At 46.8% G+C, this 24844-nt stretch overlaps 2 protein-coding genes across 2 annotated transcripts; one reads left to right on the forward strand and one right to left on the reverse strand.

The window, feature by feature from the left end:
* Positions 1–1695: 1695 nt before the first annotated feature.
* cbarpb (CACN subunit beta associated regulatory protein b) lies at positions 1696–12747 on the reverse strand. The gene is given in 10 exon segments (XM_077024125.1): positions 1696–3478; positions 3480–4407; positions 5017–5218; positions 6731–6956; positions 7419–7571; positions 7948–8119; positions 8560–8719; positions 8943–9022; positions 12035–12180; positions 12715–12747. Coding segments are annotated over 10 exon segments (2622 nt in total). The 3' UTR covers positions 1696–2956.
* A 3647-nt stretch (positions 12748–16394) lies between these two features.
* On the forward strand, positions 16395–19873 carry atp5f1d (ATP synthase F1 subunit delta). Its single transcript, XM_077024188.1, has 5 exons — positions 16395–16638; positions 17006–17159; positions 17548–17636; positions 19400–19539; positions 19739–19873. The coding sequence occupies exons 1-4, from the start codon at positions 16519–16521 to the stop codon at positions 19520–19522; spliced, it is 486 nt and encodes a 161-aa protein (XP_076880303.1). The 5' UTR covers positions 16395–16518; the 3' UTR covers positions 19523–19539; positions 19739–19873.
* Positions 19874–24844: the final 4971 nt, after the last annotated feature.

The raw sequence follows: 24844 nt of genomic DNA on the forward strand, positions 1-24844 counted from the left end.
CTTTCAGCTTTAACTATGACCTTCACAGTAGATTTGTAAGGGGGACTTTTAACACGTAGACTTTTTTCTTCTGGGAATAGAACGACAAGTCATGTACAGATATAATGCATCATTCTTTATTGACTATTTGGAAAACAATCCCAAAATAAACATTTACATTGGTTGGTCCCTCAAGGCTTAAAAGATCCAGAGTAAACAGATCGAGGTAAACAAAATTTGCAATTTATTCAATCTTTCTGGCATTTTTCCCTCTGTGAATAGAGCTATTTAAATATCAAGCAATTAAAGAGAAATGTTTTTATCTCTGTGGAAATATAGCTTGCAAAAGAAATGTATACTTTCTCTAGTGGAAATATACTAGCAAAAGTAATATATATTTTTTGGCCATTGACATATTCCTTGCAAAGTCTCATCAATCAGCAAGACATACCCCTAAAATATATAGACTTCATTAAATATTTTAAAAATATATTATTACTGATATCATTTGATTTCTATTTTTTTATGCTTCAAACAAATAAGCATCCAATATGTATGTCTAATTCGGTACTGAATTTCAGATTTCAGAGAAAACAGATATCTTTACTAAAACAGCTTCAGTTCATGCAAAGCAATGCACACAAATGCATCAATTTGACAGGCTACTTGATAGCAGACGAAACATATCGCTCAAATGCCCCCACTAGAGTCTAACCCTAATTAAAGCAAGACTATTCTAGAATCTGCAACGGGACCCTGTTGTGCTTATACACACTTTGCCCTCTATACAGGTGTACTGGGTGCCTATGACTGCTGGGTTATGCTTTCTTTGTTGTTCTTGATTGGTTATGGAACACAGCAAATCAGCAGGTAGGTGCCAGATTTGTGCTGGCAGTAATATAAGGGAACCCAGTCAATTCAGTCAAAGTTGATAAGTTCTGACAGACATACAAGTGCAATGTTAATGGTAATTGTAGATGGTTTATAGAGATTATATCTGTCATAGTACCAATAATGCTCTCTCTCTTTCTCTCTCTCTATCCCACTCCATCTCTCTAGCATTGTTAGAGCAATAAACACATGCTATTACATCTATGTCATTGTGACTCATTTTAAAGTATGTTCACCACACAGACCAATTCTCTCCTGTCTTTCTTTCAAGGGCCAGCACATCTGGAAAGCACAACTCAATGGCAGAAGACTGGATTCTCCTCTAAATTATTAAAAATATGTCTAGAAGGTTTACAAGCCCGCGAACCTCATCAAAGAAGATTGCACATACTCAACACATACATCCACAAATGGCTTTTACCAAAAGCATTTGCTAATCACATCTATTCTCCACAGGAATCCATGAATCGGAACTCCGTGTTTAATCCCCTTCATTGGATAATTGGTATTGACTTGAATGGTGGCATTCGTAGTGAGCTCCTCTTGCACGGGGTGATGTGTAGACGTGGGATTCACCACAAACAACCCCTTTGTAATTTTTCCCAGAGGCCGGATGTGCAGTCAATGGCCTTTTGGGGACACTTCTCTTTTGTTCTCTTCACATGAAAATAAAAACGTTAACGAGCGCATAGTGGCGGGCCTGTGACCGGCGTTCAGGAAACAATATGTACCCGCGTGAGCCTCATCAAATCCAATCAGACGCGAATAACTCTGGAGGCAGAGCAGGCCACATTCAGACCCTCACAGAGGCCTGGCTTTGGGGCACACCACTGTGGGATGTTTTCACAAATCTCTTTCTCACAAAAGCATGACTTTTACTTTTTTTTTTCCTTCAAGCTGATCGCCGTGTGTAGATTAGGTTAGCTGACCTATTCAGCACTAAATATTTGGCACTAAATTCTCTAAAACTGTAAACTTTAGAATTCTCATTCTTTAGATATTAAACATAAAAATGCACATAGATTAACATTAAATATTAAAATCATAATAAATAAATAACATAGTATCATGGTCAGAAAGAAAGCTGACATTACATTTATCTCACAAAAGGGCAGCTTCTCCCCATTTCAGCAGTCCTAAGATAACCCAATCACGTTTCAATGAGAAGGTCACTTCATGAAGGACACCGTGCTTTCTGGGCCTCTGATGAAGGCGCAAACTTGGAGGTCTTACGCAGGTCACAGTAGTGCAACAAACATACTTCATTTCATCATGCCAAATTCAAGAGGTTTTGTGTTATTTTACAGCCAGATTAGTAAATTAGGTGATTGAGCTGGAGCATTGGTTTGGGAACGGACTATGTAGCACGATGTTTCAGGACATTAAATCAAGGTACTTGATGGATATTATTTGAGAGGCATCATTTGAACTCACTGGTTCACAGGCTATGATTGCTGTTTAGAAATGTAGACGGAACAGATCCAACAGTAGATATAACTGTAAGGTTAAAATGCTAATAGTCAAGCAGCTCCAAAAAAGCTGCAAAACATGTTTGATGAATGATTGCATTTGCCTGTGTAGATTGATAAAAAGAGTAATTTTGGTCATTGGATCAAAGAGAGTTAAGAACATTTTGTCCAAAAGGGGAATATGGTGAATTGAGATACAGAATAAAAAGATGGCAAATCAATGCAAAAAGAAATAATTAATCGAAAGTCAAATAGCACCCAATTTCACAGTGGATTACCTAGTGCAGATAATATATTGGCTTTTGTCAACTAAATGGAGCCTGAAAAAAGAAAAGACTGACAATTTGTAATGCTCTATAAAAGTAACTCAATGTCATATGATGAGATAAGGGTCTTGATCTCCACTTACTCAACACTGGAGATAAAGTCGGTAGGAATTCCTCGTAAAAGCTGACCAAGGACCTGCTTTCCCCATCCCTCTGTTCTGATCCTAATCCTAAAGTGACAATGCAACCTGGTCCCAGATCAGTTTCTGAGGGTGACTTCCCCCAAACCTTTGGACACTGAAGCCCTGTAGATGTGAGTATGGTGTTGGCGGGAGGGGGTGGAGCCGTGTGCTACACTGGGCTGTGGTCGGGGGAGGTGTGCGTGTGCGTGGCAGTCAGCGTGCGCTCCGGCTGGTCCCCGATCCTGCGAAGGCCCGAGTAGAGGCGCTCCTCGAGGTTGGCAGCCATCTTATCGCTCAGTTCGGCTGAGACGGTCTGGGGGCCGCAACCTACATCGGACAGCTGCTGGGGCGAAAGCTCTTCTGCTGACTCAAAGGGCGGGCCAGTCTGCACGGGTTCGTCAGCTGGGATCTCCGGTTGCTCCATAGTGCTGTCAGTTACAGAAAGGGGCGTGGAGGTCAAAAGCTCCGCCCCGTCCTTTGAACGTCCACTGCCGTCAGTGCTGGGAGACTCATCTTTCAAAGCGGTCTCGTGGGCCACCACGGAGCTCTGGTCGGTCTTTGGCGTGTCAGGGAGGCCAGACGAACCCTCGCTGTTCTCCTCGTCCGGGGCACTAACGATCCGGGGGAGTGTGCTGTGGTAGCTGCTCTCCAGGGGGTAGTTAACGGTCTCCCCACGGCGGAGCGGCATGCGGGTACCGGTCGAAGGACGTGTGGAAGCGCTGGCCGGGGTCGCTGTGCTGCTTGGATCGCTGCCACTGCTTGCGCAGGTGCACGCGGGACCGGTGCTTGGGACGCAGCGGCGACCCCTGCTGGTCAAACTGGGGGTCGTGGCGCAGGAACTCGTGGAAGAGCGCCTCCGTTTTCTCGTCTATGCTGTAGTCCCGGCGTGACAGCGGAGGCGCACGAACCTGGCTGTCAGACTGAGTGAACGGCTGGCCGTACGGCGACCACGCCACGCCCTCCTCGGCCACGCCCCCGCCCCCTCCGCCGGCGCCCGCAGGCTCCTCCTCCAGCTCCTCGTCGAAGATGTCCGTGTCAAAGCTCTCACACACAGTCCCCCTACGCCCAGAGCTGGTGAAGTAGTGCCGGCGCTCCACGGCCGAACCGTCCGCGCTCACGCTGTCGCCGTGCAGCAGCCGCGCCTCCTCCGAAGTTCGGCACGGCGCCTCGATGGAGGCGTAGCCGCTGTCCATTTGCAGGAGCTTCCGGGTCCCCGATTCTCCATCGCTGCCCCTCTCTGAATCCAAACTGTCCTGATTGCGTCGTTTTTCCAGGCCCTCGTCCCGTGGCAGATCGGCATCGCCCTCCGTCCCGTCTCCGATGTCCTGGGAAGGGCGTCTGGCCGGCCCCACCTTCTCCGTCCTAAGCCTAAGCGAGCACACGCTGTCTGCGTCGCTGTGCACCGAGTCCTTGTCGTTGTTGCTGCTCTGGTCGGAGGAGACGTGCTTCTCCAGAGAAGCACGCAGGCTCCAGATGTCACGGTAGAGGCTCTGGGGGTCTGCGCTCTCCTGACGACAGCAGACCCCGGGAGCCTCATCTTGGGGCTCGGTGCTGGTGCCGACAGCCCCCAGCCCCGTTGCTCTGATGTAGCTAGGCTCCACCATCACCTCCACCTCTAACCTGAAAAATGTAGCATAAAAGACCCATCAGAGACAATCAGAGACCTCACGCAGAGCCAGCGATGGAATCACACCGTAGGTTCCTCCGTGATGCTTCGATTGGTCTATATATTGCACAATGTTTTTTTTTCCACCGCCTTTCAGCCACGCACGAGGAGATCCAAGCAGATGTTAGCACTAAAGGACAGATGGCGCACTGCACACTATACCACGCACTAGTGGTTCAAGTGTGAGAACTGTACCGTAGCTATGAGTCCCCATACATGTCGATGTAAAAAGCAATGAAAAAGCTTATGAAATCATTCATGGATGACGTACAGGCCAAGATATGAGATGTCTCAAACAATCCACCGGGGCACTGCACTCAGCCCCGTAGCACCCTGCTGCTGTTTGGCCCATCTTCTGAACCTCCCGCTAACTAGGTCAATACTGCCCTGCTGGGGCTCTGCGTTAGTGCCCCGGCTTGGAACGCCTGGCTCAGGAGGCGTGGCGAGGCGCTCGGGAGGCGTGGCAAGGCGCTCGGGAGGCGGGGCGAGGTGCTCAGGAGGCGGGGCAGAGGTGGATGGCTGCAGTGGAGGATGGATGGATGGGGGAAGGGAATTAAAGATACCTGCCGAGGGACGGTGGGGGCGTGGTCGGAGGGGAGAGCAGGCGGGGTGGAGGCGGGGCCGAAGGCCTGCTCGGGCAGTAGGCCAAGTCCTTGGTGCGGGCGATGTACTGGATGAGATCGATGTGGTGGGTGCCGGGCTCGTCCTGGTCCATGCTCTCGCTAGCGGCACGCTGCCTCTGGAAGGGTTTCCTCTTCGGGGAGCCTGTGAGACAGAGTGCCTGCTGTGAGCACCACATCCGTGGACCCACGGTTAGCCTGATCGCACGCTTTTTCACCTTAACAACCGCGCTTGTTCATAACCTTGTCTACTCCAGCCCGATGCTTCTGGAGAAATAGACATCTATGAGCAACATCTGCTCAGCACTTTTACATGTAAGGATGTAATGAATCCTCTTCCTGTGTGAAATGAAGAGGTGAAAATGTGTGAAATCATTGCACAGAGAAGTCTGGTCTGTTCCTCGTAACACCCACTCACACATACATGCACGGACACATACATGCGCCCGCTCCAATTCAACACTATGCCCTGGCCCTTACGACTGCGATGTAACGACTGTCCGCGGTAATCGGCTGTCCTCTGCGGGAGCGGTGGCCCGAAAACCCTTGAACCTTCTTTTCATGATAAGCTTTGCCATGCTGTACGAGTTCGTTCCCCCTCAGAGCAAGAAAATGGCTGTTGTCTGGATTCAAAACACTGTTTAGAACCGCATTACCACCTGTATTGCGTCTATATGAAGAGACAGAACTCATTACTGGACATACTATTCATCACCGTTCACAACATGCTCTTCAATTCCCACATATCCACTTAGGACTGTATTACAGTACATGGAAAGCAACCAACTGCAATGGCTGTCTCACAGGTGAGTAACAGAATGAAACAGTTTCATCAGTTTGATCCAGCGTTAGCTCAGCAGGAGGCTTCCATACTTTTTTTTATCCTCATCAAACTATTCAGTTCTGAAAGGTTTTTAACAATGTGTTTTAAGGACATAACAGGTGAATCCAATTAGTTATTATTACTGATCACTGTCATTGTGTTTTCACAGTATGCTTTCATATATTCATGTATGGGTTTTTTTATTGGATGGGTTGACAAATTAACCTTTCTTTGCTAATAAACAGATACAGAGACAAAGCACAAAAAACAAATGAATTTGTAATGTAGCCATAATGAAGACTTATTAGTTCCCTGAAAGTGATAGAACAGGCGTACTCAACTAAATTTGTCCGCGGTCCAATTTTGGCAGATACCTGTGACCTGAGGTCCGGTGCGGGCGGTGGGTGGCGAACATAAGTTGTTGAGCGGGGGGGGGGGGGGGGGGGGGGGGGGGGGGGGGGGGGGGCGAACGTAAGTTGTTGAGCGGGGGTGGGGAACGTAACACTCGTGACGGAGTGTTTTTTCAATAGCCCTGAAATAAATGCTACGGTTTTGTTTTGGTCCGTATCCAGTTAATCAGGAATGAGATTGGGTCCGGACAGGACTGCGTTCGGGTCCGGATCCAGTTGAGTACCCCTGTGATAGAAAAATCTCCTTGGCATGAACTGTGTCGGCTTGGGCAGGGTATTACCCAAACATGGAAGCTGTTAAATAAAGATTTAAGGCATTGAAAAAATAAAAATATATGTTTCTTGCATATTTGTGTTTGTTTGATTATAGTTTTTTAACAGAGAGATCTCTGATAGCGGCCTGAGCTCGGGGGGTGGGGTGTACCTCTGGTATCCAGACTGGATGCCCTCTGGTTGCTGTCAAACCTCCATCTCTTGATCTTGAAGTAGGGGCTAGCACCCTCCAGACTGGCGTGGCGACGGAGCTTGGTGAAGAACTGCACCACTGGGCCCTGAGGGCTGGTGCCCGAGGAGGAGGGCCGAGCTGAGATTGACAGCCTCTCCCGTCCACTCCCTGGGCTGCCTCCATTCCTGGCTCCTCCCACTTCCATCTGTGTGGTGGCACCGAGAATTCCCTTTAATGCAATCAGTTAAGAGCAAATCTGTCAGTTCTCCAAATCTGTCAGTTCTCCAACTGAATATTTGGGTTTTAAATATTTATTTACAAACAGAAAGCTCCTTTTATTCACTTTCTAATCATGAAACGGAAAAGTTTGAAAAATGAGAGATGCTAATACATAGATACACATAAACATAGAGCATAACGCAATGAGTGTGTAGATACATATTACCCCTGCTTGTTTGTTCATCTAGAGTTAGCACCACCATCACAGACACGCAACACAGTTTACCACCATGACAGATGATTGTTCCTTGGCCATTTATAATTCTCGTGAGCAGCTTGCTTGGCTCCAGGTTGTCTTGGCATATGTGTGTGTGTGTGTGTGTGTGTGTGTGTGTGTGTGTGTGTGTGTGTGTGTGTGTGCGTGTGTGTGTGAAAGATAGTAACTCACCAAGCTAGGGCTCAGAAACTCCGGTCCAGGAGTTGGTGGGCTCTCACAGAAGCTGGCATCCACAGTGGAGTTGAGGGTGTCACCTGGCAGGGCGGAGCTGGGACTACCGCTCAGGCTGATGAGGGCAGTTTGTGGCAACGGGCACAGCGGAGGCTGGGCACACAAACAGAGAACGCAGCTTTACTGCCTGGGCTGTCACAGCAGGCCACGCTCAGCTCACCAAATGTTCCTGCGGCCTCTCGGTTCGTGTTACTAGAACGGCAGTGGGTATCCTAAAATGAAATGTCTGCCCATTTAGGAGTGTGTGCCAAACTTCAAGGATCCACTTGTATATGACACAGAAGCCTTCGCACTGAATTAGCACTCGGAAATCCAATAATCTGGAGAGCAATGAATGGTGTTGAGAGTAGCCCTCTGTTTAATAAACACGACCGGCCTCCGCCGGGGTCACGGTCACGCACTGCCGACCCACGAGAGTCCCGGCACCGCACCACCCCTGCAAGAGCCCGAGTCACCCGGCAGGCATCACCTGGAAGATGGAGAGGCTGGATTTAGCGACGGGGCGGGTTGCCATGGCGATGCTGTTCTCCGATGACTCACACTCGTGGATTGTGACGATCTTGAGCGCAGGTGGAGGAAGGTGGAGATGGGTGAGTCTGGCGTTCTTCAGGTGGTGGAAGTCGCCCTCAGTGAGCGTGTACCTGAGGCCGTTGTGAGGGAGGGAGAGAGAGAGGGAGAAAAATGGAGAGAGAGGGAGAGAGGGGGCACATAGGATGGCCTTTCCGGACACACAGAAAAGAACACACAAGTGTGTTGTACGCTGCACGTAGTGTAGCGTGGGTGTGCGGTACATACAAGTCCTCAGAGAAAATGTAGGCTGGGCAATATAGCCATATGAAAACAGACTCTGTAATTCACATCCTCTAAACCTGCATGCTGCTTCATTTTTATCCTGTCAAACGAGCTGATGATATTACAGTCTTACAGAAAATATTACCAGGTGCAAAGATTCTTCCTGTTTAACATTCTCTGTGAAAATGCCACAGTATCACGTCCCAATCAGACTTGGTCAAGCTGTGCTTGTCTTTGGCAAACATACAGTGCCCAGCAAATGAAAGGTGGGCGAGAGTGGGTAGCTGACCTTCGACCTTTCTCCTGGGCCTTCTTGCCATGGTCAAAGAGCGCCGCCTCGTTGAAAGACACCCGGCGGCCCGTGGTTCCCGTGGAGAGGAAGCGTTCCGTCTCCTCGTCATGGGAACTGGCTGACAGGCACTCTGCCTCGTCCACGCGGATCGTGATCTCTGCAGCCAAGAGACCACAAATGCTGCCGGCTGCACTGTTGCAAGACACTCACGTATGAGGCAAAATGCAAAAAACCACCTACGTTCCTCATATATCCCCCAGGTCTAAGGAATGGATTTTTTTTTTTTGGATTTTTGACACAGGCAATGTGGACCAGACACAATATCCACTTAACTGAACCTTGATATCTAAGATATTGGAAAGAAGCTTAGACCATTGTACCATGCACTGGCTGTGACTCCTCGAGATAGGAGGTGGTGGTCTTCTCTGGATCGTCTCTGGCTCTGAAGCATAGAATGAACCTTCCAGCAGAAAAGGAGAATGAGCAAGTCACATTGATGTGATGGTGCAGACAGCCTTTCATCGCATATCCATAATGAAATGACAATCAAATGTGCTGAGTCTCATGAACTCGGTCTACTGAGCTATTTGCATAAATGACACGCAGTAATAGCGACAGGTTCTCTGCCCATATGGGTTTGTGGAGCAGTGAAAATAAACTGGGGGCGCTTTCCCAACCATACGATCCGCACTCTATGACTCTGCACCACTGTGTGTGTGTGTGTGTGTGTGTGTGTGTGTGTGTGTGTGTAAGTGTGTGTGTCGGCACGTACTCCGCACACCAGGGAAAGATTAATCATGCCTGATGGCTGCTATGAGATCTCATTAGCCTCGTCATTTGTGGGAGTTTGCAGCGCTGCAGGCCAGTCACACAGCCTGTCAGCCACAACACACTACAGTCAGCTCTCACAGTCACTGCCTGTCAGCCACCACACACTACAGCCAGCTCTCACAGTCACTGCCTGTCAGCCACAACACACTACAGCCAGCTCTCACAGTCACTGCCTGTCAGCCCCCACACACTACAGCCAGCTCTCACAGTCACTGCCTGTCAGCCACAACACACTACAGCCAGCTCTCACAGTCACTGCCTGTCAGCCACAACACACTACAGCCAGCTCTCACAGTCACTGCCTGTCAGCCACAACACACTACAGCCAGCTCTCACAGTCACTGCCTGTCAGCCACCACACACTACAGCCAGCTCTCACAGTCACTGCCTGTCAGCCCCCACACACTACAGCCAGCTCTCACAGTCACTGCCTGTCAGCCCCCACACACTACAGCCAGCTCTCACAGTCACTGCCTGTCAGCCACAACACACTACAGCCAGCTCTCACAGTCACTGCCTGTCAGCCACAACACACTACAGCCAGCTCTCACAGTCACTGCCTGTCAGCCACAACACACTACAGCCAGCTCTCACAGTCACTGCCTGTCAGCCACAACACACTACAGCCAGCTCTCACAGTCACTGCCTGTCAGCCACCACACACTACAGCCAGCTCTCACAGTCACTGCCTGTCAGCCCCCACACACTACAGCCAGCTCTCACAGTCACTGCCTGTCAGCCACAACACACTACAGCCAGCTCTCACAGTCACTGCCTGTCAGCCACAACACACTACAGCCAGCTCTCACAGTCACTGCTTGTCAGCCACAACACACTACAGCCAGCTCTCACAGTCACTGCCTGTCAGCCACAACACACTACAGCCAGCTCTCACAGTCACAGCCTGTCAGCCACAACACACTACAGCCAGCTCTCACAGTCACTGCCTGTCAGCCACAACACACTACAGCCAGCTCTCACAGTCACTGCCTGTCAGCCCCCACACACTACAGCCAGCTCTCACAGTCACTGCCTGTCAGCCCCCACACACTACAGCCAGCTCTCACAGTCACTGCCTGTCAGCCACAACACACTACAGCCAGCTCTCACAGTCACTGCCTGTCAGCCCCCACACACTACAGCCAGCTCTCACAGTCACTGCCTGTCAGCCCCCACACACTACAGCCAGCTCTCACAGTCACTGCCTGTCAGCCACAACACACTACAGCCAGCTCTCACAGTCACTGCCTGTCAGCCACCACACACTACAGGCAGCTCACACAGTCACTGCCTGTCAGTCAACACACCACATCTGGCTCGTATGTGCTCAGCAGCACACAGGCGTACAGGCGGAGGTCTATTTAAGGGCACCACGCCTGATCCCAACAGAAAGGCTTCCAGAACTAGGAACGTGGATCAGCATGGGAACTGTGAACTGTGAACTTGTCAAAGCTCAGCGATCACAAATAAGTGAAAGAACAGCTGTACAACAACCAATGTGCTGTGCATCTGGATTGCCAAAGAGTTTGAACACCAGCTTCTCAAACAGTTTTATAATATACCTCAGGCTGGATAAACTAAAGTCATTACCAACCACTCTGTGGGGGTCCCACACTGAAAATAAAAAAACAGCTATCATTAACAGCATCTCTCCCTATGCTTATCCTGCACTAGGCTCAGTGGATCACACCATTGTGGATCACACCATTGTGGATCACATCATTGTGGATCACACCATTGTGGATCACACCATTGTGGATCACATCATTGTGGATCCCACCATTGTGGATCACATCATTGTGGATCACACCATTGTGGATCACACCATTGTGGATCACATCATTGTGGATCCCACCATTGTGGATCACATCATTGTGGATCACACCATTGTGGATCACATCATTGTGGATCCCATCATTGTGGATCACACCATTGTGGATCCCACCATTGTGGATCACACCATTGTGGATCACATCATTGTGGATTACATCATTGTGGATCCCACCATTGTGGATCACATCATTGTGGATCCCACCATTGTGGATCACACCATTGTGGATCACATCATTGTGGATCACACCATTGTGGATCACATCATTGTGGATCACATCATTGTGGATCCCACCATTGTGGATCACACCATTGTGGATCACATCATTGTGGATCCCACCATTGTGGATCACATCATTGTGGATCACACCATTGTGGATCACACCATTGTGGATCCCACCATAGTTCCCGTCGTCTTTGGGGCTACTGTGCACAGTGGTCATAGCAGCAGTTCTTGAACTGTCTGTATTGTCCTGCACCAAATTTAGCAGTAGTTATATTGCCTGCGTTGAGTATTACTCTGTATATGTGTATCACTTGATGATCCTTGATAGGAAAGGGTCTAGCCAGCACAAACATGACTATTGTATTTGCATGTTTGTAATTTGAAACAAACATGGTTTATTAACATTTATAAAAGAATTCTAAATTAACATAAAATGTAGTCACTGGTTGTGTGAAAGTAAAAAGTATTTATATGTAGGAACTCATAAACCTTATTGGGGTATCATATCTTTACTAGCTGATGGGGTTTGTGTGTGTGTGTGTGTGTGTGTGTGTACATTGAGAAAGCAAGATGTTTTTGCCTCACTGTGCATAGAGACGATCCCCATCGCAGAAGCGTCGGCAGGTGATCAGCAGGACAGAGAGCAGGACCAGCGACCCCCCAAGGAAGATGGACAGGAGGACGAGTAGTAGGACGTATCCATCCCGCTCCCCAGGCTCCAGGGAGAACTCCTGAACAAACACCGTGGAGATGCCACTCAGGCAGGAGCATCCACACTGAAGCTTTCACTCTGGATTTAATTCTCTTCCTTATACCAAACCATCACATAACAAGAATAGATACAAAAAATGTAATGTACGGTACGGTGGTGTGGTATGATGGAAATGGAGACAGAATTATGTTCTGGTCAATTCAGAGCTTGAAAAGCAGCATCCATTTGATATCTAAACTTTAATTTCAAATGATAAAGCACAGGCACACACACACGCACACAGGCACACACACACGCACACACAGTCCTTGAGAGTTTGCATGAAAGCTCTTATGTGGTGTATGGCAGGCGAGCTCTTGTCTCTCGGCGGTCGTGGGTGGGGGGAGGGCGAGGAGGACACAGGTGTGAGTGCTTTTATTCCTGAATTGAGCTGTTAAGTACAGTGTTCACTGCTTGGTGGAGCGCAGGGTTTGCAAAGACCCAGCAGTATAGATCCATGCCAGCAAAACGAGCACATTAGACTCAAGCTTTATTCTCCAAGAGATCAAAGCACCGAGATGCACAGAACCACCTGTTTAACTGTCATTTGTGCCCATCTATCCAGATGAGCCCTCTATAAGTTAAATTAATGCATGAGCAGGAAACAAAAAAGTCTTTAAGCTGTACATATAACACCGTGTAATTACCCTCCTTTTCTCTCTTTTAGTACAGACAACTTCCGCCATTACCTGAGTATTAATTGTCTGAAAGACTACAGCCAAACAATGGATGATACTATTTGGATACCAGGCAGGCAGAGCTGTGAAAGTCATTGTGTTAAAATGCAGCTCTATTACATTACAGAACTGGTTGATCCAGAATGAATATATAAAGGCCAATAAGTCAGTCATTAACTTACTGGTTCCTTGGAGGGAGAGAGAGAGAGAGAGGGGGAGAGAGAGAGAGAGAGAGAGAGAGAGAGAGAGAGAGAGAGAGAGAGAGAGAGAGAGAGAGAGAGAGAGATGTGTTCTACAGATCAAAAACAAACTTCATCTTCTTTGCAATAACAGTATTTAACAAAGACAAGCCTAGACATGGCCTGCATCCAGAACCATTATAATTTATGACAAGGTCGAAGTTTATAGAAAAGCAATAGAGTTGTCATCAGTTCTAAATATTTTCTGTATTCGTGGTTTCCTTGTGAGAAAATGCTCGAATATAAATATTTCTCGTTAATAAATTAATAAAGTTGATGTTGATGATTTCTCATTAATAAATTAATAAAGCAGATGCTGAAGATTGATACTGTAAGCAATGCTCATGTGTATTACATTCCTTGTCTTAGCTTTCTACAGTTCGACTGAAAGTTCTCTTGCAGCGTTAATCTGTTTAAATCTGGCAGTGAATTCAATTACTGTATGCACAGAACAGGATATTTTCTCTTTTGCTTCTCTGGAGATACTTCTAGAGAAAGAGCCTAGAGGTAATGAAGGAAGGCAGGGGGAGAGAGAGAACTGAAGCGTGTGAGACACAGAGGGGTGGGCGAAGACCGGACTTACTGTGGGCCTTTCTGTTAGGTTGTTCCACACGGCAGACTCATTGCTCATGGTCCAGGCCAGAGAGTGCGTCCCCCTGAGAATGACACGCAGCTGTTTTTATTGAGGCTTTGCAGAACCATGGAGCGGTTTTGCTTCTCTGACATGGCATAAAGTCATTTTTGGTAGCATATGCTACTCGACTGAGGAGAACACGGAGACCTGCCTTTATCTTTGCTGAATGACTTCGGCACAGACAATAGTGTAGGTTTATGAAGAACACAGAACGCTGTCTGACTACTGCATGGTGGTCCGGTTGAAGTCCTGCTCTCCTGACGGTCTTTACTGTAAGATGAGGCGATGGATTCAGTTCTCTGGCAGCTGCGGCCTGGCAAATTGTCTTCTCCCTCTGATGCCATTATTGCTACAGCTTCTGCTTAAACCACACATCTCTCTCTCTCTCTCTCTCTCTCTCTCTCTCTCATTCTGTTCCTCCCCATTTCGCACTCTCACGTCATCTTCTCGGTCCGTCTACTACACTCACAGACACAAACACATGCATGAAGCCACATTCACACTCACCTTCCAGGCAGGTCCACTCACACGGCGGGGAAACGGGAACATGCAGAGAGAGAGAACTGTCTCTGCTTCCTCAGTGCCAAGCTGCTGTCTGCGTGTGCGCATGTGTGTGCCCGCATGTGTGTGCCCGCATGTGTGTGCCCGCATGTGCGAGTGAGCAGTGCTCTGTGTGTGTCGTTGCAAAGCTTCTGATTCCTGCTGCATAGTGAGCTAGCCTATGCCCACCCACCTGGTAGCCTCATAACAGCTCAACATTATCCTTCTCTCTCTCCCTCTCTAACCCCCCCCCCCCCCCCACCCCCCACCAATGAATCCTCACTAGCCCACATGAAATGACTTTGCCTTTATTATGATTTTGCCTGAGATTCAGAACGTGTTACATTTCATCTGACAAAACTAACAGACCTTCAGCTCAGAGATCATGCCCCCCCCACACACATTTTAATGAAGCGTTGGCCACTTTTTCAAGAATATTCGATGACAGCCTTGCATCAATACAGTAGTTAACAGTCTTACATACTTTAATCTCTTCGGTTCCGTCTATTTACAATATAAAGAAGAATACTACTTGACACTGGCTAAATCCAACGAATCGGATTATTAAATGTTAGCACATTTTCACAGGTTGTAGAATTGTAATGATAGGGCAAACCTACTACTGTATCATAAATGATTGATGAGCGAGGCAGTGCCCAGGGCGCAGCTGCTGTATTCAACTACACATTGTCTTTGCAATGTTCGCACAAAAACACCCTTCCCGAAAAGGTGAACGACAAAACACGAGAGTGCAACTGGTTCTGAATTAACCAGCACAATCGCATTGACTGTTGCGTCCCGTATTAATGCTGCACATCATACAGACGCGTCGTTTATTTTGGTGGGATACGAACTAATCACCTAATGCAAACATCATTTCAACTTAAGCAGTCGATACTTCAGTAGTAAATAACCGTGGCAGATAACTGTACCGGCTGAGAAGCATCACCGGCACAATCTTATTCTTCTGCTTGAGGCACTCAGTGATCATCACTGGAGCAGCTGATTTCTGCTTCTACAGTAGGCAAGACGATCATGGAGGTACCACACGGTTTCTTAAGACTTCATAAGCTACAGGATTCTTGGACTGCGAACGGCAGAGACTACGCAGCTCAGCAGAAATACATTTTGCTACATAGCAAAAAATAAAATAATATACAGAAATGGCAGTTGTTCAAAAGAAACAAATAACAGACATACCGCAAGTAAATAATCACATGGGACGTTTTCTTACCTAATTATAATTTATATGTTCCATGTAAGAATCCTTCGACGAAAGCAAACGAGCTTCTCCCAGCACGTTTATAGCAGTTTGAAACCAATATGTATTTATGAATGAAATCCCAGCGTTAGCCACGCCCACCCGGAGAGCACCGTGTGACGTAGCAGGTGAGATAAGGCGAAGGAGTGACATCATAGATTGGGTTCCTACATTAATGTATAATGAGGTGCACAAAAAAATCTGTCAAGGCATAAATCATTTTGTCAGCCAGTTTACATCTAAGTAATCGAGGTAATCCCCGGAATTTGCTCATTAGGTTAAATGAACTGTTACTACTTAGCATATGCTTAGTCATGCTTTACTTTGTCACCCAATAAATACAGTCTACAATAAATCTAAATCTAAAATAAAAATCTAAGGAATGTTGTAGTTACATGAAGCTATTACGACGGCTCATAACAATTGTTAAAATTAGGTATCTTAACACAACAGAGTGTTTACGGAGATATTGAAGAAGAGCACGGAGGGAAAGTATGTGCCTGTTTATGAACATCGTTTTGTCAAGCTTTGTTAACCCAAATTACCACTGACCACGTTTCATGGTGACCGGGCGCCGCCCTCTGGCCAACGAGCACATTCAACCAATTACATTCGCCTAAATTGTTACCTATTACATTTAGTTGAAAATTGCAGACGTAGTTAAGTTTATGTTTTGGTATAAGGCGTGCGTCTGATAAACTGAAGAATAATTAACAAGTCATTATGATAGTAGTAGAACTAGTTCCACAGTAGTTCCACAGTAGTTGTCGATTTTTGTAGGCAGGCGTTTACCCGTGGAGGACTACACCCCCCACAACTCGCCTGAAACTCGCAGGGGCTTATGGGTAGTTTCCCGGTGCCCTTGTGCCATCAGCGGTGCACTCGTCTATTCGCTCGGCTTGGGGGGACTCCAGCTTGCTTCACTACGATATAAAGGTCCATCTCTTCACGTTTGGTTAAAGCAGCAATGATAGCCGCCAGGTTGCTCCTTCGCCGTGCGGGCCCTGTGCTGAGGCCGGCGCGGGCTTATGCAGAAGCGGCCACTTCTGCGCCGCAGATGTCCTTCACTTTCGCCTCGCCGACCGAGGTAGGAGCTCCGCGGCGGAAGCGCCTGGGCCTGGTGCGGCCAGCGCGGCTAACTGGCTCATTTATCGACATTTATCGATCGTTTATTAACGTTCACGCATTGACTGGCTAGTAAAAATTATAATTGTAATTCTAACTTAAATATTTTAATGTTTTCTCGAAATGCTGGTACGTAGAGGGCTGTGGGTGGTTGTAAGTTGCTATCATAACGGTGTTAATGCAGGAATGTCACCGTCCTCCTTGTCTGGACTGGTCAAGTTCAGGTCGTTTAATCCCTCAGATCAGGTGGAGTGTGGTCTTCCTTCACAAGGACAGGGTGAGCTTTGGGGACACGGTAGCTCTGCGTGTCTGACATTGTGTGTTTGCAGGTGTTCTTCAAGGCAGCCAGCGTGAAACAGGTGGATGTCCCGACTCTGACCGGCGCCTTCGGGATCCTCCCAGCCCACGTCCCCACACTACAGGTGTTGCGACCTGGGGTGGTTACCGTCTTCAGCGAGGACGGGTCTTCGTCTAAGTATTTTGGTGCGATTTTGCTGTCTGTGTTTGTGTGTGTTCTGATCTCTGTATATCGAGTAGTCTGTGCTTAAGATGAAGGATAAATCCAGGTTCTACACCTTGAATTGAAATGAGCATCTCTGAAGATCTGGCAAGCAGTGCTGCTTTCTCTGAGGCACCTCAGGGCCGTGTTGTATTGAGAGAGAGCAAATCCCCCTCCTTCAGCCATAGTCTTGTCCGAATATATGTTGTGTGACCAAAGGCTGCATCTTTTCCCCGTTCTTTATACTACAGAAGGGGAAATGCACACAAGCAACCCAGCAGCTTGACACTCACAGTGCTGTTTGTTGATGTAAGTAAATGATCTGGTTATCTGGTCATTTCAATAATTTTTGGTGTGTTTGATGTGTTGTAGTGAGTAGTGGCTCAGTCACTGTCAACACCGACTCCTCCGTGCAGCTGCTCGCTGAAGAGGCCGTGCCCTTGGACAGCCTGGATCTCGCTGTAAGCAAAGCCCAGCAAATGATACGCTTTTATATCCATTATATAAATTGGTGTTTCCATGTTCTGGACCTCGAGTTCCCCAAACAACACAATTTAGTGTCTTCTTCCAGCATACCAGCGAAGAGTTGTTGGTGGTTGTTCTGGAGAAAGAAAAGCATACAGAGCAGGCATGCTTCTTGGGGACGGATGTATGTCTTTACCGGACACATCTGCCAATGCATTTTCATATCACATCAGTAGTTTTGTGAATATAACTACCATTTACCGACCACTTGTACATAATTGTTCTAAGTATCCTAAAAACAGTTAATGTGTTTAGTGAAAATGAAAACCTGTTGTCTGTACAATTGAATGTTAGAAAATTTGGATTCCTCATAATGAAATCTCTCATAATGAAATCTTGTTTGGTGGTCCACTTCACTGCAGAACAAGACAATATATTGACTGCTTATCAAAAATGCTTTATTAGCATTTTCAGTACTGACCTCAAAGAAAGCCAAAATATTTAAATAAGGTTTCTAATATATATATTTTTGTTTCATCCTGATCCTCACATCAGGGCTGCAATATTTTTAGCTTAGCTTTAATATATTGTATGATATATCACAATGACAATACATAGCAATATAATGACATGAAATAGTTTCACTATTTTATTATGTCTGACTAGGAAGTGTGTATGTAAACATGGCAAAATAGATTAATTTGTGTTCTTTACACAGTATAAGTTAAAATAATTATTAAATTGTTGTTTATTTTTTCTTCTTCTATGATGTCAGTTTCAATAATGAGATCAAATGCATCTGACAGATTTTAGATTATTTCTCATTCACAAATTCCTGTTGACAGTCAGAATGCGCCTGCCTGTGTATCTACATACGCTCAGGCCAGATGAACTATTGCACATTTCAAACTTGGCCTCCAGGCTTCTGCATAATTGTGAAATCCTTAACAGATCTTTAAATTTCATTTTTGCAGTGTTGATTTCAGTGGTGTTTGCAATCAGTCACATCTTTGGGTTTTGTTTAATGATTGCAGTGGTTGGAATTGCTGGATTTTTGTAGCACAGGGGACTTTGGTTTACACCACATCCCTCTTTCCCAACCTTAGACTCGAGGGCAATTTTGTGTGTATGTGTGTGTTTTTCTCAGCATGATTTTAAATTGCATCCCCACAATTGTTTTCGCTATTGAAATATCCCTTTTGTAACTGTCACCATCTAAAGTCCATAGATGGCCTTGTCATACCTCTTGATGTTGATAGTTTAATAACATGGTAGAAAAACTTGGACCTTTCATCTCGAGAGAGAGAGAGAGGGGTTTTTTTTTTCCAGAAGTTTAGTCCATAGAAACAAATGACTTTTTATTCTTGCCAGTGATGGGAGTGCTCAGGGTCTGTGCGGTTAATAAGGAAGGAAAGGTCAGTCCTCGTTGAAGTGGAGCAGAGGAGTCAAATCCCCACTGGGAGACCTTTAACTCCCAGCAATGTTTGGCCTTTACAGCGGTGTAATCGCCACCATAACAAATGTCCCTCACAGGAAAGAGGCCATGCTAATGTGCTCTGCTATTGGGGGGATGTTGCTCCTTGCACCCCTCCCACAAATATTATGGTTCTTTAACATTTTGTTTGACCTCACAAAAAGAGCTTTTTTATCTTTGTGAAAAGTAATGTCCAGACTGTAACTCATCACATGCCGGGAGGGGGGGGAGGAAAGGTCGACTTCATATGACGATAACGATGAATCTTTCAAATCCGTTGCGTAGGTAGCGAAAGCTAACCTAGAGAAGGCACAGGCGGAGCTGGGCACCACTTCAGATGAGGCGTCCAGGGCAGAGGTCCAGGTCAGCATAGAGGCCAACGAGGCCATCGTCAAAGCCCTGGAGTAACGCTGCCGTGGGATCAGGTACGGGACCCTGCACCCCCCCCCCCCCCCCCGCCATGGCTGCTGATGGCCTGCACATGTCTGATTACTAGCAGGTCTTTGAGGTGGTAGTGGGGTGCTTGTTAAAGTTGCCCATTTTTCTAAATTTGGTATAGTGAATACTTGTGTTGTGTAGCATTAACTGTAGCAGACTCTGGTTTGCACATTTGTCTGTCTTCAGGTTGGAAGTTGATGTGGAAAAAAAAAAGTCTCCATCTTTGTCGATTTCCCCGTCCCAAGAGGTGTCAGTAACTACATGTCAAGCTGATTACGTTGTACAGTGGATGAATATACCAATAAATGTATTTGGAATTAACTGCTGTTTGGAATTAATCTCTAATGCTGAGACATTTACCTGTAATTTCCTTAAGGTCTTTATGCCTTTCCATTTCAGTGTGATTGTGCTTAGACATGATTACTAATTCCATGTAGTTCCATTAAATGTCAAAAGGGGGCAGTATGGTTCTGTGGAAACCCTAACCCAAGTTAATTCCTTTCAGATTAGTGAGTTTATTTAAGGCACTAATTTCACTCAAAAATGTCAGGGCATGTAATCAGATTTTGCTGAGCTACATGTTAATTTACCATGTTGCATTTCCAGTTGAAAAACGAGGAACGCCTCTTCCCTTTGTCTCGTATTACACTGACCTCAGACTGTTGCGGTAGTGCCAGGGGTACAGCCCATTGAAACCGGACTCTTATGTGAACTAAATCTCTGGGGACTTCCTTAGATGTACATTAACTTCTGTAGAGCCATGATCAAGTGCTGACTGGAGCTTTAAAAGACAAAACCGCAGGGGCTCTTATTGGCGTTAAGAGATCTGTCAGTGTAGCATGCTGTGGCTTGCGTCTGCCTTCTGCACTGGACTATTATACAAGGTCCTCACGAGATCCCGTTGTGCTATAACTAAAACATAGTGAACACGGTGCTTCAATATAAGCTTTGTAATGAATGTCTACCCCTGATAGGTCGTTGCAAGGCAATATAGTTTGATTATAAGTCAAGCAGTCAAAGTTTAAATGTCGTAATGTGAATGCGGTCATATGAGCTGTCTTATGCAAGATGAATGTGTAGATGTTCATCTGTAATGAGACAGATACCCTGCAAAGAAAGATTGCATTTGCATTTGAGGAAGCATAGCAGATTCACTTCACAGGATCCTTTAATTCAGACAGCAGCAACATCACAGCAGCCTCTGTCTTCACGCAGCCCTGTTGGCACGTTACATAAGCCGATTCACTGAAAGGATCCTTTCTGTGGTGCTGGTTTGGGGTATCTGGGCCATCAATGCTAAACAACTTTGCTGCAGGCCATAATGTGGTAGAGTTTAGCTGGTCACCACATAAATGTCGGGTCAGGAAGTGAGCAGCACCGTTGGAAGGAGGGAGGGGTTGCTTCTCTCGTCTTATTGCAGCTACGTCGTGCCTGTGAATCACTTCTGTGCAAGTTGCTTCAAACGTATTTCTAGGAATTCTACTGAACTGTGGGTTCTTGAATGGAAAACAAACTGTGCTGCCAGTGCTGGGGTTTGGAGGTTGTCATGCTGATGTTAAACCAGAATTGTTGTCTGGGCTGTAGAGGCACTGGTCACCCTTTAGAGGGTGGAGAGCTGTGTGATCCTGCCCCTGGTCCCAGGGGCCTAACTGCCCCAAGATCAAATGCCACTGTTGATACTCTGTCAGCATTGCCCATTGCTGCCTTGTGTGTTGTGTTCTAATGCTGGTATTGCTTGTGTGTGTGTCTGAGTGTCAGGACGGAGACATGTGAACCACACAGTTGTCCTGTCTGTGCACAAAGGGCAGCAAGATGCAGTGTTATAAACAGACCTGCCAATCATATCAAAATGAACTTAAATCAGCGTTATCCTCTTGAGTAAACGCTTTTGTTAACAGGTGGGTGTGTGTCTATGCTAAAAGGGAAGTGATCTCGTAATAGTGTAATGGTCGTCTTGGATGGGACGCTTCTGTATCCTTGGGACCCTCGTTAGAATAATATACAACCTGGCGTAAAACTAACCTTTAGACAGAGGCCTACCTGCTCAGAGAGCTAGTTTGTGCACGCCAAAGAGTTGCCACAGAATTATTCTTCAAGCAACCCTTGCTGGCATGTTCAGTTCCACCTTGATCTTGGCTTACGTTCTTGTGACATGTTTTCAGAGGCCACCGCAATTTGACTAATAATGAGTTCATTATTACTGGAAATTAAAACGTCTGTGTGGAAGAGTAAGCCGCTCCCGGCGCGGGCCGGGTCAGGGTGGTGCCTCGCCAGGCCCCGCCTGACTTGTGCAGTTTTGCTGCCGGGCCCCACGTCCTCCCTTAGGCTCACCAGCGAAATCTGTGGCAGTCTTGCATTCCAGAGCACAAAGTGTCACATTCCAGCTGAGCGAGGCGGGCGGATTGGTGGGGTGGTACGAAGGACGTGAAGCCACGACTACGGGGCTCGGTGGCCGACCACCGTCAGCCGGGGAGGTCACGTGACCGCAGCCGTGCTTGGACTCCAGGAGACTCGGTGGTGGTAACTTTAATGAGTGCTAGACAGTAATCGATGGAAGGAGGTGGTGAGTCATATTTGCTAAATACCACCCCAAAGTTCAACATATAAAATTCCACACTAAAAAAAAAAACAGAATAGAATTAAATATGAGGTAAATTCCATACGCCTAAAGTTCATTTCGTTGTCTCTCGTGAAGCAAGTCGTGTGCAGAACAAAGCTGGACTGGAGTAAACTCTTTGTACCTAACTTGACTGTTGACGCCCACAGTCTGCCCCCAGTTGCAACATGGCTGTTTTTATGGCAAAAGGCTGCGTTTTCCAGGCAGTCTCGCACGCTCTCCTCCTCTCCCACCATCACCGAGCCTCCCTGTCCATCTGGAGGTCAACTCTGATTGGCTCTCTCCAACACAGCTCTTGTTCCCCTGCCTGTGTTTTTTTTTTTTTCTCTGAACTTAACCCCGCCCTTCGGCCCCAGACCCAGTGGCATGTCCACTGTAGCTTTCGCTGCAGTTCAGTGTATTTCACCATGGAAAACTCTACTGTCCCCCATACACTGTGCTTCAATGTATTAAAAATGTTTATGATCCCTGTTCTTTTCCTAATGACTCAATAGACTCTACATACATGAAATATAGAACCCCAGATGATAATTTACCAGCATTATGGTCTTAACGCTAATTAATTAAAAATGCTTAGGTGGAAACTAACAGTATTTGTGAGTCACTCTCCTTCTCTCTGTCATAACCCGAGCTAAAAGCTGAGTTTCACTGCTTTCCTTATCACATGTCTCTGTGCAGAAGCTCTTGGAAAATGCTATCAGGCTAGTTTCCATCGTGAACCGGCTGAGCAGACAAGCTTAGCTCCTTTTACACGCTTGTACTGGTTCAGGCAAGACCCGGATTCCACGGCAAGCCTTCTTAGCTGCATGCAAATGAGAGTTACCTTGCAGGCTCAGGCAACAGATGGCACACCAGGGTCGGCCACAGCCCCACAGGCAGGCCTATTGATCAAACCCTGCTGACTGGCTGGTATTAGGTTCATGTATGTAATGGCAGGTGGCAGAGGAGAACAGCGATGACGTTGGACGCTGACATTTATGGAGCACCCGGTGATGGCAAAGCATGTTGACGTGGGCTGTTCAACATCTGAGCTAATAGCTGAGCCCCTTCCATCGCAGGGAGGAGCACACCCTCAAACCACAGGTCACCAAAGGACAGCGAACTGACTGACACGCACCCCACCCAGGGCCGCTCATGCAGCCGCCCGTGCGTGCCGTGACTGTCGTGCTGGAGAGAGTCCCCGAGGACCCTCAACCTTCCTGCGGTGCTGACGGAGACCGCGGTGAGACTCCGAGGGGCTTCGCGGACGGACGGATGCGAACCGCCGCCAGGAATCTTCCGGCCGAGCGCCACGAGGAGGATCGAGGAGAACGGGCCTGCCGTAACAGAACCCCGACGCTTTGCGACAGGACGGCTGCACGGAGTGCGTGGCCTCTCTCTCCCACCAGTTCCAGAACGCTGATCCAGCACTTAAGGGCGATCTGGAAAACAGACTGTTCAGACTAGACTAGAACGAACCCCAAATAGATCCCAGCCAGGATTCTTGGAGCCATTTGAGCACGGCCACGTATCTACAGCGTGCCACGGGTCAGCGGTGACTGCGCAGCTTTGCGTCAGTAAAGGAGGAAGTTTGGTGGGGAATTACGGATATAGGAATCCAGCAAATGCTGTAATCTCTGACCTTTGCACCAGACACTTGATGCATGTCATTCGGCTGGTCAGTCCTTGAAACTGTCATGGTGAGAAGGGAACACGTTGGAATGACTGAGTTGAGTAATATTAGCTTTGCATTATAAACATTTTTTTATAAAGTTAGCACCAGATAGGTCAACAAGATTATAAAAATAGACACGTCATGCTAATTAACTGTGAAGCAGTAGTTGACCTGTTGCTGCCAGTGTCATATAACATGAGCAGTAATGATATACCAAACAGGACTAAACATAGCCAAGGTAATTCTGAAAATCTTCTAAGAATCCCTACCCCAAGATATCATTTTTAAATATCGATGACAATGGCATTGACTGTAAACAATGCGATTTGCTGCTGTTGCTGTATTTGTAGAGTGAGTGCTCTAAAATGCAGTTTTGTCTTATGATGACCCCAGCTTAGTCACGAGTTGGGCTACAGCACTTGTTAACAACTGTCTCACAGTTGGTGGAGTCACAATGGTTGTGAATCTTGAAGAGTAAGAATGCCGTGGCAGCGTTAGCATTGTTTTATATGTTGTAACTCCTGAGATTTTCCCAAAAAGAGAAATGTTTTGCTAAATAAAAATGAGACATGGAATCTTCTTTTCTCAAAAAACTAGTGCCTTGATGCAGTATCAAACAAACTGTAAATAAAATGGGCGGAGAATTTTTCTTTTTCTTCCTTTCTTTCTTCAGATTGTTTTTTTTCCCCTCATCTGTAGTCTTTTCATCTGTACTAGATTTACAGTTTTGTTGATTTCAACAAATTATATAAGAGCAGAAAGAAACTGAGAAGCAGAGTGAAACTAATTTGCCTGTAGATTAAAACTGTTCCTGTGGGCAAAAAGGATGTTATGCAATTGCCCAAACAATTCTGTTCTCCAAATTATTGGAAACAACTCTGAAGACCATTACTATGAGCCTCCCCCCCTAACCTAGCCACCCACACACCCACCCGCATGCACACACCCCACAACCCCCACAGCCCCCACACACTCGGCCCCACCCTCCTTTTCCCAGAACAGGATCCTGCTATGGGACCAC

Source organism: Brachyhypopomus gauderio, chromosome 12 (assembly GCF_052324685.1).
Source record: "Brachyhypopomus gauderio isolate BG-103 chromosome 12, BGAUD_0.2, whole genome shotgun sequence".
Taxonomy (NCBI): Eukaryota; Metazoa; Chordata; class Actinopteri; order Gymnotiformes; family Hypopomidae; genus Brachyhypopomus; species Brachyhypopomus gauderio.

What these genes read in the sequence shown, in the direction of transcription:
- atp5f1d (XM_077024188.1), top strand. Translation starts at nt 16,519, where the DNA reads ATGATAGCCGCCAGGTTGCTCCTTCGCCGTGCGGGCCCTGTGCTGAGG. An exon ending in CTTTCGCCTCGCCGACCGAG is followed by an intron (nt 16,639 to 17,005) that starts GTAGGAGCTCCG and finishes GTGTGTTTGCAG; the next exon opens with GTGTTCTTCAAGGCAGCCAG. An exon ending in GTCTTCGTCTAAGTATTTTG is followed by an intron (nt 17,160 to 17,547) that starts GTGCGATTTTGC and finishes GATGTGTTGTAG; the next exon opens with TGAGTAGTGGCTCAGTCACT.